Raw genomic sequence first — 13,596 nt, forward strand, 5'->3', positions numbered from 1 at the left:
ACAGGCTCACAGGAACCTCAGGCTGCTCGCGCGACGCATAGCGGACGCACGAGCGGCGGTGGGAGGAGGATGGAGATAACGAAGGAATAGCGAACAAAAAATAAATTAATAAAAAATAAATAAAAAATACACCGCTCTTTCCAACTACACATTCGCGCAACACGGCGAGGGGCCACAATGTGAGTACACAAGGCTTTACTCTGACAGGAGAAGTTAAAGAATGTGTAAATGTTAGCTTAGTTAGCGGCTAACGTCGACGCTGAGTTGGCTATTCACTGCTGCTGGACCGCAGGGCTCGCGTTCCTACGGTAACTAGTGCATTTCTCTGCATAAAGTCTGTTTAATACATAGTACATGTACAACCGTAAGGTAGAGGGAATAATAATTGCTGCTGACTGTATTAACACCTGGATGTGACAATTTGTTGACAAAAAAATAAGACTGTCTGCCCTACAACCGCTTGTAAACAGTTGCAGCGGTACAGTTCTGGAAGGGTCCCGTAATAGAAAACCGCTCTCCAGTAAATAGCCGGATCCTGTGCCTCTATCAAATGATTTTTTTAACGCTTATAAGACAACGTTTATAGCGACGATTACGTGTCACTGTTGTGAAATGCGAGTATTTTGTACAGTAACCTATCTAAATTCGGAAATGTCTCTTCCTTTGGGTCTGAAATGTTAACGATGTAGTGTTCAGTGCCAGTAGGTTTAGCAACAACTGAGCGAGCTTGAAGGTAGACGGTGCCCACGACGCTCCGTTATGTAGTAGGGCTTTGTTTTCATCTGTTTGAAGCCAGGAGCGTACAGCTGTTAGAATAAAGACACCCGTCTGTCTCTAATGTTAACCGGTGATGTCTTTTGTCTGCTGTTTGCATCGTTGGACTCGCTGAAACCCCAAACCTTAAGGTGTTTAGTGTTGTGAGCTAACGTTACTGAGGATAGACTTAGCAGATGTGTAATGTAATGTTTATAAATGTACAAACCATAATCTCAGAGGGATTAATCTTTGGATGTTGAACTGTGGGTCAGAAATATACTGGAATATTTAAAGTTGTCACCAGAGGCTGCAGGATAGGTAGTTTCTGCTATTATCACATAATTGTATGGAAGTGTTTCCTGTCAAAATCAATTTAAGAATTTCATAAATGGTCTGCACTATAAAAGACCAATTTGGTTTTCACATTCAATTTTGCCTTCTGAAAGCTTCTGAAATATAGCTTAGCTAACTTGGTAATTTCAACATTTTCTGAACAGCAGTCATGTCCAAATAGATCAGCCTCGTGATATTTTCACACTAAGTAACGGAAATGATATCTAACTGCTGTTTGTTGTTAGGAAGATAAGTACACATATGTGGCATATTTTTATGCATTAAACCCTTTTTTATTATGAAAAATGCAGTTCAACTGGAAAGTAGATGTTTTGTAAATGATGCGGTGTTTGATAGTGTATTTCAGTCATTTGTAAAACATGTATTGTTAAAAGTTTGGTAGGGAATGAGCTCCATCCTTCACAGTGCTGGGTCCTGTTTTCATTATCAGCTGGTTCCAACTTTTGCATATCTCCTAATGTTTTGTTATGTTTTTGATCAAACATGTCAATCCTTTGCTCGTTTTCAGTGAGATGTTTGAGGTCGAAGAGCTGAATACCAAACTCCTTTCTTCTATCAAGAGATAGCCAGTCTGCAGGATGGAGGCCCATGTGGAATGACACCATCTCTTCCTCCTTGGGTGATACACCAACATTTGGAAAAAATGCACAGCGTTGGTGGGTTGGCGTTTGTGGTCCTGGTGTCCCTTTTCACCTCCCAGACTGCCGGGGCCCTTGTGTCAGACACGGTCAGAAACCACACGGAAAATGGCACTGTGACAGACGATGGATTTGTCCCAGTTGTGTTCACAAAAGTGAGTCAGATAATTGCCCGAGAGGGGAGCTGTGCGCTGATTGATTGCAATGTCACCGGAGACCCGTTCCCCAGCGTTCAGTGGTTCAACTCCCATGGAGACCGCCTGGACACGGAAACCAACGGTGAGACTCAGCTCTGTTACTTTAAACCTGGTTTCTGGTTCTCCTTTTCACCACTGCTAGTCACCATTCCATTTTCATTAGCAGTAATGGGTGTCAGGTTGGTTATTTAGTATGAAAAATAACACCCTAATTATAGGCTAAAGTTAAATCAGGTGTGTCAAAGGTGACACACATTTGTGATTTGTCATCCAGAGGAACTGAAAAAGTCCTTAAAACACATTTTGTCTGTTCAGAGTAAAATTGCACTTTAAAGAATAACCCAGTTTATTAAATGAATGGCATTTGCTGCCCAGATTAGTTTGAATAACATTTACACGGTACAGCAACATGTAGAAAGAACAGAAACAGTCAATTCACCTTCTCATTGTGTCTTTTTAAAAGCCACTGTTGGTCCTTTCCCCTCCAAAGCACTTCCAGGGTCTGGTTAAGAACTAGTAGATAATATCTAACCAGTTCTTTGTGTTTCAACAACCAAGGCATCCCTCAGGTCTAGAATAAGGACCACTTACATGAGTGAGTTCAGGATTATTGCTTCACAGTAACGCACTATGCACTGAAGTAAGAGCACACACAGAGGATCTTCAGAGCTGTAGGTATTGTTGGTTGTTCTTTGTCTGAAGTGGTTAATACCTACCAAAAGTGGTCTTGAGTGGATGTTAGTCCACTTGGGCATCAGTGACAATATAACATTATCACCACCTGCCTGATATTATGTAGGCCTTCCTTTTGCCATCAAAACATCTTGAAAATGCAGTCTCCACTAGAGCTCTGAAGATGGAATCTGACACCAAGATATTGGCAGTAGACCCTTAAAGTCCTCTAAGTTCCAACATGGGAACTCATTGGATCAGATTGGTCTGTGCACATCCCACAGATGTTCAGTTGGATTCAGACCGGGATGTCTTTCCTTAGACCGTATTTGGTACATGCTTATCACTGAAACACCCAACCCAACAAGACCTGCAGTTCTGGAGATGCCCTGATGCAGTCGTGTAGCCACCACAATCTGGTTCTTGTCACAGTCACTCAGATCCTTACGTAGAACTTTTTGTTTGTTCCAATTGATCCATTTCAAGGACTCAATGTTTACTTGCTGCCACAAAGGTGTCATTGTAACGAAATGATCACCTATCAGTGATCACAGTGTGTTAGCTGATCAATTTATACTGCTTTCTACAAAGCCATCAGACTCCTTTAGACAAAAAGTGGTAGCCATACCACAGACAACACAGTAACTGCTGTACCTCTACTTCTTCTTTGGTCACCAGGCTAGTATCTAAACTAGCAAGTTAAAACACTGAATTCACATGGTTCCACTAACATACAAAATATCAAACAGATCAAGGTAGCCATAGACCAACAGCTCCTTTGTTCTGTGAAATTAAGTAATTGTTTTTGTCAAAGTATGTGAAGTATGTGAATGTGATGGCTTTGAAGAAGGCCTCAGGGTTTCACTTCCTGTGTGAACGGGCTGTTAGATGGCAAAGACAGTCTAAATACGGTGATTCCCAGCAGGAGTGTTGATGTTCCTCCTGAGTGGACCTGTTGAAACCTGCCATCAGAGAGAGAGGAAACATAGCATTGTTATTACGACCCACAAAGCCTGAACAGTCTCACCTCCCTAGAGTCACCCACAGGAATATCATTAGGGAGGGTTATACTTTCACCACAGCACAGAGTTCTGTCACTAATAAACAGCAGCTATAGTAATCTATTAACCTTCCCTCAGTGGATTTCTCTGCATTTCTGTTCGACAGGCTGCTATGATTTGCACTAACACACTCCTTGTAGAATCACGCAGCACATCAGAGTCACATCCCATGATGAAGTGGTGGTGATAAAATTAGAAATGTTGCCGTCGGATGGGTGGGCTTCTGTTGATGGCCAGGCTGCATTTCCTGTAGCACATTCGTCTCCTCTAGAGAGTAGCACTCTAGGAAACTGAACATGCTAACACTGCTGAAGGGGGCACAAGTGTTTTTAAGTCTCATTCAGGTCTCAGATACAGAAACAAGTGTTTTGATATGCGTCCATCTTTCCTCCCACACACACAGAGTAGTAGGAGGATCAGACTTATAGCTGGACTTGAATTCACTAAAATGCTGTTGCTTGTGATGGAAAGCCAAAAAAACCAACTCCAATATAGAATGTGCCAGAAGTCAGGAGTAGATAACCCTTTTTTTGTCCTTGTGCTTTAGTTTTATTTTTAGGTCCAGTATGAGGGCTGCTGGGGGAAAAAAAATCATACTGCGATTGTTTTAGGCAATATTGTGATTCGTTTTGAGTCAGCTTATTGTCTGTGTTTTATACATAGCTATTTCTGCTCAGTGTCACTAAATCACAAATATTGCCAGATGACAGATTTAGATCACCCTAATCCTCATAAATTGGAAGCTTTACACTACAGCCTTTCATGATTATGTAATAGTACAGACATACTGTGATTGTCTTTTGATTTTAGTGTGTGTGTGCATATATGTGATTTAGGGGGACTTAAGAAGATCAATCCATTCCAGAAAATGTCAAACAAATGTCCAAATTTTACAGAAAAAAGTGAATTGCGATGCGAGTACTTCCAAAAACTGTTTTGGAGAGAATAAAATCAGCTCAGTCAGCTTCTCATTCATAAAATCTCTCTATGTCAGAATTTATTTGAAAACGGGCTTTCTATCTTCCTTTAATCCACTTTTACTGTTTTAAAAAATGGCAGAAACTATCTCAATTGAGTGGAAAAGTAGGAAAAAAGGCTTTGAATGTTGTTGTTTCCATAAACATTTTCCAATGTGAAACTTCAATATGTGCAGTGCTTGAAAGTTTTTTAGCCAGACATGACTTGAATACCTCTCAGCATAGTGAAGCTCCAGTGGTCTTAGAGGACAGGATACGTCTGCATTTGTCCCTTGCATGTGTTTTCAGGTTGTATAAAATATAACCAGTGATGTAGATTTTGTCTAAGCATGTGTTTTCAGACTGGAAGGGGTTTAACCATGTGATTAACTGCTGTACCTAATGATCACTGATCAGATTGTGTCACAGGTGAACTGGAGGCAGCCATACTGTTCTAGTCCATGTGTGAACATAATTATATCCAAATGAAACAGTGGTAGGTTAATCTGTATTTAAGGTTAGCTTTTTTTTATATCAACTGAGAAGAGGGAACTGCAATAGAAAGGGGTGTATTTTTGTATTTTGGTGCTTTCCCTCATTTTGGTATTTGGTTTTTTTTGCATTTACAAAACAAAGTTGAGTTGTTAGTTTGTAGTAGTCAACTTATTTTTATTTGAATTGACTAGTTTTTATTTGGGGTAGGGGCAGATTTATGTTTTACTTCATAGAGATGTAGAACGAGTGGGCATGTTTGTTTATGCATGTGTGTAGTTCGAAAAAGTGTGTAAGTGTTGTATAAAATTAAGTGGTTTACTTTTGAATCACCTACTCCTTAGTTGGCCTGTTTTCTTCCTCATTATTAATAATTATGTTGGTTTGGGTGGCCACATGTTATTGACTTTTACAGACCATACTGCAGATAGTCAATCACAGGCCAAATGTAAAACATGTCTGTAAAACATTGTCCAGGACAGTTAAATTATCACCAAAAAGAACCATGTAATCAGTGCCTGCGGCCCACTGAATACCCTCTACATGTTCCTGTTGTGATTAGTGTCCTGACTCAACCCTCAGCAGTGTTTCCAGATGAAATGAGTCACACCACAGTATTTAAATATTGAAGGAGTGGCAGCAGAAATAAGGTCAGTGGCTCTCCATGGTAAACTCATAAACATCAATAAGAAACAATCTGCTCTTTCTATTTTTCTGCACCAGTAGTGATTATTAGTAGTAAAGGAGGCACTCTATCACAATAATACTGGGGACTTAAACTCAAGAAACACATCTGTGCTGAGATTTATCTACAGCTCTGTGTTGGTTGTGTGCCATCTGTGATTTTTTAAAAATTAGTTTTATGTCAGAGTAAATAAGTTGAGCAGATATTTGAATATGTTCGTCATCCAGTTGAGCAACAACAGTGTGGTGTGGAGATCAGAGGTGATGTAGTACAGGGGGGTTGAACTCATTTCTGTTCAGGGACCACGTCCAGCCCAGTTTGACCTCAAGTGGGTGGACCAGTAAAATAAGAGCATAATAAACTCTAAATAATGTCAACTCCAAATTTGTCTCCTTGTTTTAGTGTAAAAAAAAAAGACACTACGAAAATGTTTACCATCTATCCTTAAACAAAAATGTGAATAATCTGAAATTTCTTGAGAAACAGAAGTGGAATTTTAACAATATTCTGCCTCAGTTGATCATTTACACATGTACGTTAGAATCTACAGATCACAGTGGATCTACAAATACACAAAACATTCAGTAACAGGTATCTGGAACTTTAGATATTGCTTTTAACTTTATGATCAAAACAACTTGTCAAGATTGACACCTTTCACTGTCAGTGTCTTCTATGGAATTTTTGCACTTTACAAATTCCCGCTGTGGGCCAGATTGAACCCATTGGAGGGCTGGTTTTGGGCCGTAGGCTGCATGTTTGACACCGCTGATGTTGTATTTCACATTTCACTGGGGTTAGATGGTACATTCAGTGAAACATCAGAAGTGATAAAGACATTGTGCTGCTTGACTCACAGGGACTTGATGGTTTTGTATCGTTTGAGTGACCAAGTCCTGTGTCCCCTTGAGTTTTGAGACTCAATAAAAAGAGAACAGATATGAGCAGGGTCTATTATACATCTGCAGACAGGTTTCAGAACAGAGGATTTAGTCAAAAGTGAAGTGACACATTAAGAGGATTTCAATGAAATAAACTCTGACCACAGATAATTAGGGGGTTCAGTGAATCTTTAGCGAGCCTTGAAGAATCAGGTTATAAATCACATTTGTAAAGTAGGTTATCCAAGTGAATGTTTGTTTTTTTAACACTACCACAAATATCAGACCTGAAGATTTGTAATAATCTGCTCTTTTCAAGGTTTCACATGTTTTCATCATTGGGACGATGCTTTATCATCGTCTGCACTGACATATGGATGCAGACTTCTGTGATGTCATTATACTTTACACATTCATGTGACACGGCTTTGGTTCTTCCTCCATTCTAATTGGTTAGTGACAGCATTGGAGATAAACTGTTAAATCAGTCTGACCAATTATTTGCATTAATAGGACATTTAACAAACTACTGATATCAGCAGAACTGGGCTCTGATAGAGGCTGAAAGATGATGGGAGACTGAGCGGAAAAATCAACAAAACATATGCTTTGTTTGACATTCAGTTCCACATTTAGTGATTAATTACATGGACATCAGTTGGATGTTCGTCATCCAGATTAAGGCATGTAGATATTCATTGCTTTGACGTCTTCATCTCAGTAATTATTTAGTTTCCAATCAATCACTTTTAGACTTTGTTAGTAATAAAATGGCTGTTAAATCAGAAAATTTATGTTGAAATCTTATATTGTCATTCTTTAAGTAGCTTTGTTTTCAGTCATAACTGCAAAATCTCACACTGACTGGTACTAAGTGACCAGTCAGACAGTTCATTATGTTTGTTCTTTAACTATATGACTGAAGTTCAGGTCTTTATTTTTGTGCATCTAGAACTGGAAAGTGTTGCCTGTTATCCTTTTTTATTTTCTTTTTTGTCTTAAATTTGCACAAAGGTTGTAAGTCATTTGAAATACAACAAAAATAGGTCATTTGTGTAAAGTGTTTATTAAATGGACCTAAATAGTGCTGTTTGGTGGTGACCTCTGATCAGCTCAGGGTTCCATTCTCTGTTTCTATCTCTGTCAGTGTTGAAGCTCTGGAGGTTTGTGTCTGACGTCCTGTTCTTCTTTGCTGTGTTCACTGTTTGCAGGTGGGAAATGGTGGCTGCTGGAGAACGGTGTCCTCAACATCACCAGCATCGAGTTCGCAGACCGGGGGAAGTACACCTGCATGGCGTCCAACGTCCACGGCACCTCCAACTGTACTGTGACGCTGCGTGTGGTCTTCACCAACGGGGACATGGGCGTGTACTACATGGTGGTCTGCCTGGTCACCTTCACCATCATCATGGCTCTGAACGTCACACGCCTGTGCATGATGAGCAGCCACCTGAAGAAGACTGAGAAAGCCATCAACGAGTTCTTCCGTACCGAGGGTGCCGAGAAGCTCCAGAAGGCCTTCGAGATCGCCAAGCGGATCCCCATCATCACCTCAGCCAAGACGCTGGAGCTGGCCAAGGTGACGCAGTTCAAGACCATGGAGTTTGCGCGTTACATCGAGGAGCTGGCGCGTAGCATCCCGCTGCCGCCGCTCATCATGAACTGCCGCACCTTCATGGAGGAGATCCTGGAGGTGGTGGGGGTGGAGGAGATGAGGCACACTTTTGTCAGACAAGCACCGGAGGGACGGCGTGAGGTGGCGGGCCAGGTGGCTGCCATCGGAGCCAGAGACGTTTTCACCATTCTGCAGGAGAGGGAGCGAGAGAGGGAGCGAAACCGGGACCGGGAGAGGGAGCGCAGCGACTCGCCCACAGCCGACTCAGACAACTCATCTGTCCACGAGCAGCCGCAGCACATCGCCATCCAGGTGTCAGTCCACCCGCCGCTCGCCATCGGAGGATACTGTAACATAGAAGCCCCAAACCAGCAGGAAGCCATAACCTCCTCACCTCCACTACCGGCTCTGGCTCCTCTGAACCACGAGGAGCAAAGTGAACCCAAGGGGGAGCAGACGATCGAACCCGCAGCCGCTGAACAACCGGCAGCCAATAAGACCCCTCCTCCCTGCCAGGTGTTCTACGAGAGCCATGTGTGATGACGAACAGCCCAACCACCAGTCAACCTGCTATGCATTCTCACTTGAAGACGAATAAACAACAGGTCCACTACACCTTTGTACTTCACAGTTTGACACTGAATCATTTTTTTCTGAACAGAACAGTCTCTTTAACGTGTTTTAGCCTCAGTGGAGAGTAAACCACACAGTCTTTTCACTTTGGGGTTTTCATGCTTGAATGTACACGGGAGGGGAATCAGTACCACAGAGGGCTGCAGGAATGACCCCTATCCCTCCAAGGTCAAATAGCATTTGGATCTTCAGGTTCCCTCCTCTGGAAGTCAGTGACAGTAGCAGTAAGGCTTCGTCCAGGAGTTGATCCAGAAAGCATCAGGTTTTATTTGTTGACGTTTTCAACAGTAACAATCAAGTTTTTGTTTGACAATTCAGGCAGTTTTCTGCATAAATCTTTCTAAAGCAGCGACAGTGAAAATTGGATTTATTGACCAGGTTCTGGATGGAGGCTGAGAGGACAGAGGTAAGCATGTGACCTCATGCTCAGTTAGAAGCACAGTGGTAAAAACACTGAAATCATGTGACCACAGCCTAAAGCTGGTCCTTTAGCTTTGGTGATAACATTCCCACTTCAAAACAAAAGTGGTTTTCTTGGAGAACGTAAATGTCAAATAAGTTTTGTTCCTCAAAAATCTAAAAACTGATGGAAGAAATGAGTCAATTTGAACTTAAGTAACAGTATTAGTGGTTAAAAACAGAAGTTGGCTGCATGGATGCAGATGGGTTTTTTGTTTGTTAGTTTTCGTTTGATTACGCTGACTCCAGACATGCTAACTGCCAGTGTGCTGGTCATCAGTAGACTAGTTGGAAAATCCCTTTGGCTTCTTGTGGAGGGAAGTGGAGCGATGCTAACTTCCAGGTTCGCCTTCAAACCCTGGTCATCCCTGCAGCACTTTGTCTCTACACTAATGTAATAATAAGCGAAGAATTGTACATGGACATTTTGTGTCTTGAGGTTTTCATAACTCATACTCTTATTTAAAAACTGAGGGTACCTCACTCTCAAGGGGCGATAGTGTTCCAATTTTTAGTTTCTTACAAGGTTTTTACTCAAGAAAATCTGCCTCAAGCTGCTCTTCATGCCATTTTTGTGACCGTGAAAAGCTAAGCTTCCTTGGTTCACTCAAGAATTTACATCCAGCTACCGGCAGAGCTGATGGGTCCGCTATTATTGTACCACCGCTCTGCTCACAAAGTGATGTACGGACTGAAAAATGGAAAAAAACATTTAAGCTCGGTCACAGTTTCATGATTGTACAGCCTACTGCATTTCTACTAAAATAAGCCAGGTCAGCCTGTCTGTACAGTTCAGCTCTGAATGGGTCTCACACACCTCGGCATCGAGTTTCTGTCTTTTTCAGACTATCATTATATTATTCCCCATTTGTGCTGTGGTTTTGTTTCTTGTAGTTGATGCTTTTTCCCCTTTGTTGTTTTTTTTTTTTTCCACTTCCTCTGTTGTACTGTTTTTTTAGTTTCTTCCTCATCTGATTCCAGTATTGCTCTTGCAGAGGATTTTGTCGTGCAGTTGTGTCGCCGCTGCATGTCGAAGTGGACACTAGAGGGGTCGGACATGTTTCTCTGGGACTAAAAGGACTGGTTTTCTCGTCTTACTTTGCTTGGCTGACGCTCCAGTCGGTGGCGTTTGCTCAGATCCAAACTGGATGCTGTTCTGCTTTCACTGGTGCTCTTGAGATGCCTCTTTTGTAGTGGAATAAAATGGAAGTGCTGTGTATAAAAGCGCTGTGTGATTACGTCTAAAGGTGGAAATGACAAAAGTGAAGGGGAAAACCCCTCCCACTAGAGCCACACAGTTTTGTTTTCAGTTTGTGTTCCGTGGTAGGTGTGGGTTAATAATGCACTCTGGGCTCTTGCTTTTCACTGCAGCCGTCGCCATGGTTACGAGGCTGAATCTCACAAAGTGACACAAAGGTGATGGAGGAAATGGATCGGCTGACAAGAGCTGGAAACCTTCAGCCATCTGTCCCCGAGCACGAAGCAGTGGGAGGAGGAACAGGCCTGCGAATGTCAACTCTGTCGTAGATTTGAGTCCCAAACACGAGCTCAGAGTATGGATTGAAAAAAAGCAGTGGAGTGTATCCAGGTAGGGTACAGGGAACGGTTACGCAACAGGAGGACTGACAGGAACATCAATGATACATGCACTTAAGGCCTCAGTGTCTCAGTTTACTGTTGAACACTGATGAGACGCTTCAGAAAGGCGTCCACATGCAGACCGGTCATTGACCTTCAGTCCACCAGGGGGCAGCACCAGCAGGTTCATGAGCAGGTTTACTGCAGCCGGTCAGTCCCTATGTTCCACTGAGGATCAAAAGTTATGCCAGAGGTGTCAAACTCATTTTAGGTCAGGGTCCACATTAAGCCCAATATGATCTGAAGTGAAATAATAATATAATAACCTACAAATAATGAAAACTACAAGTGTTTTTCCGTTTTAGCGCAAAATTTTAAATTAATTTATGAAAAGAAGTACATATACAAACCTTCCAAACAAAAAAGATGTGAAAAAAAAGAAATTGCTCGAGAAATAAGTGCAATTTTAACAATATTATTCCTAAAATGATTATTTATACATGTGCATTATAGATCAGAGCTACAAAGGCACAAAACATTTAGTAACAGGTAAAATATTGTTAAAATTGTACTTCATTTACTTAAAAGAAAAAAGCTGAAATAACTAGAGATTTCAGGTTCATGTTTGAAAAAGTAAAATTACATTATGAAAGTGTTTATGTGTAGAAAGTTTGCTTAAAAATGTGAAAGACATGAACCTGAAATTTCCTCAGAAAAATAAGTGCAATTTTAAATATGGAAAACATTTACCTTATTAAATAAAGGTAAAAAAAACCAAAACAAACAAAAACACATTTGGAGACAGGCAGAATATTGTTAAAATTGTACATAATTTTCTTTCGTCACTTCAGGTTTTTTCTTTACTACTACTACTACTAATAATAATAATAATAATAATAATAGAGATCTAATTTCAGTAAAAAGAAAAAATCAGATTTCAGGAAAAAAAAAAAAAAATCAGAAAAAAGAAATATATACTGAAACCTGCAGAAGGGATGTTGATGCCATTTTAGCATCACCAGATAAGTGACTAGTGAAAAACGTTTCATATTTCATTAATCGACCACATTAACGTTAACATGGGCCGAATGAATGAATGAATGAATAAATGAAACACCGACATGCCCGGTGCAACTTGAATCTTTTTTTCCTTTTAATTTAAAACAAAATTTAATCTTTACATATTTTGTTTTTAAATGTACAATCAAACAATCCATGTAATCATACATAAAATTCTTCATAGTAATGCACAACTCTATCGACACTACCCATAAATAAAAAAAAAAAAAAAAAAAACAAAGGAGAAAACATCGAGATCAGTATGAAATACGACGTTAGGCAACACCCTCGGTTAACAAAGACGACGCTCCTCCCCCTGTCGACCCACAGTGGGACAGTCCAGTGGGACTGCCAAGGAAACGAGTCCACAGGATGAAGCCCCCCGCCCCTACAGCCACGCCCACAGCCACACCCACTCGTAAACACACATACTTCTGCAGCGATTCCACGGCTAAGGTGCAGATGTTTGTCCACACTCGGCTTCAGGTCCCTTTGGCATTGGCACAAAAAAAAAAAAAAAGTACAAAATAAATTTAAAAAAAAAAAGCAGAAACAAGCAGGCATTTCAATCTGGGGATTTAAAGAGGTTTGAACCTTTATTTAACCAGATAGAGGGGGGAAAAAAGCAAAAAAAGCAAAAAAAAAAAAGCTGGAAAGAGCATTGCATTTCAATTAGTGAATTTAAAGATGGGTTTTTTTTGTTTTTTACCTTTAATCAGATAAAGATAAAAAACAAACAAAAAACAGGAAAAGCAGGCGTTTCAATGTGTGAATTTAAAGATGTTTTTGTTTTTACCTTTATTTAACCAGATAAAGGTTAAAAAAAGTAACTTTTTTTTTTTTTTTTTTTAAAGCAGGTGTTTAGATATGTTTACGAATTCAAATGTTTTTTAGTCCTTATTTAACCAGTTTTTTTTTTCTTTTTTGGATGATGAAAAAATTAAAAAGTAGGCATTTCAATTTGTGAATTCAAAGAGGATTTTTTTTTTTTTTAAACCTTTAACCACATAACGGTAAAAAAAAAACAAAAAAAAAACAGGAAAAACAGACGTTTCAATCTGCGAATTTAAAGATGTTCTTGTTTTAACCTTTATTTAACCACATAAAGGTTAAAAAGAAAAAAGTAAAAATTTAAAAAAAAAAAGCAGGCGTTTCAATGTTTGTGAATTCAAATGTTTTTTTTAGTCTTTATTTAACCAGTTTTGGATTTTTTTTTGATGAAAAAATTAAAAAGCAAGCATTTCAATCTGTGAATTTAAAGATGCATATATATTTTTTAACCTTTACCTAGATAAAGATTTTTTGTTAAAAAATTTTTTAAAAAGCGAGTATTTCAATGTTTGCAAATTCAAAGATTTTTTTTTTTTAGCTTTAACCACATAAAGGTTTTAGAAAAAATTTATAAATAAAAAAAAGCAGGGAAGAGCAAGCGTCTCAATCTGTGAATTTAAAGATATTTTTAACCTTTATTTAACCAAATAGTTTAAAATAAAATGTAAAAAAAAAAAAAGATATTTCAATCTGTCAATTTAAAGACGCATATATTTTAACCTTTACTTA

General features: G+C 39.7%; 1 protein-coding gene across 2 annotated transcripts; it reads left to right on the forward strand.

The window, feature by feature from the left end:
• On the forward strand, positions 1-10,619 carry mfap3l (microfibril associated protein 3 like). Of its 2 annotated transcripts, none has more exons than XM_030162297.1 (3): positions 1-179; positions 1,619-2,027; positions 7,904-10,619. In XM_030162297.1, exons 2-3 carry the CDS (start codon positions 1,706-1,708, stop codon positions 8,845-8,847), a joined length of 1,266 nt encoding a protein of 421 aa, XP_030018157.1. In that variant the 5' UTR covers positions 1-179; positions 1,619-1,705; the 3' UTR covers positions 8,848-10,619. The 2 variants fall into 2 exon arrangements, with proteins under 2 accessions (XP_030018157.1, XP_030018158.1); XM_030162298.1 differs by lacking the exon at positions 1-179 and adding an exon at positions 188-308.
• Positions 10,620-13,596: the final 2,977 nt, after the last annotated feature.

Source organism: Sphaeramia orbicularis, chromosome 18 (assembly GCF_902148855.1).
Source record: "Sphaeramia orbicularis chromosome 18, fSphaOr1.1, whole genome shotgun sequence".
Taxonomy (NCBI): domain Eukaryota; kingdom Metazoa; phylum Chordata; class Actinopteri; order Kurtiformes; family Apogonidae; genus Sphaeramia; species Sphaeramia orbicularis.

Excerpts from the sequence above, each read along its gene's own strand:
- mfap3l (XM_030162297.1), top strand. The coding sequence starts at position 1,706 with ATGACACCATCTCTTCCTCCTTGGGTGATACACCAACATTTGGAAAAA. Across the intron at positions 2,028-7,903 it reads CCTGGACACGGAAACCAACG|GTGGGAAATGGTGGCTGCTG; the intron begins GTGAGACTCAGC and ends CACTGTTTGCAG.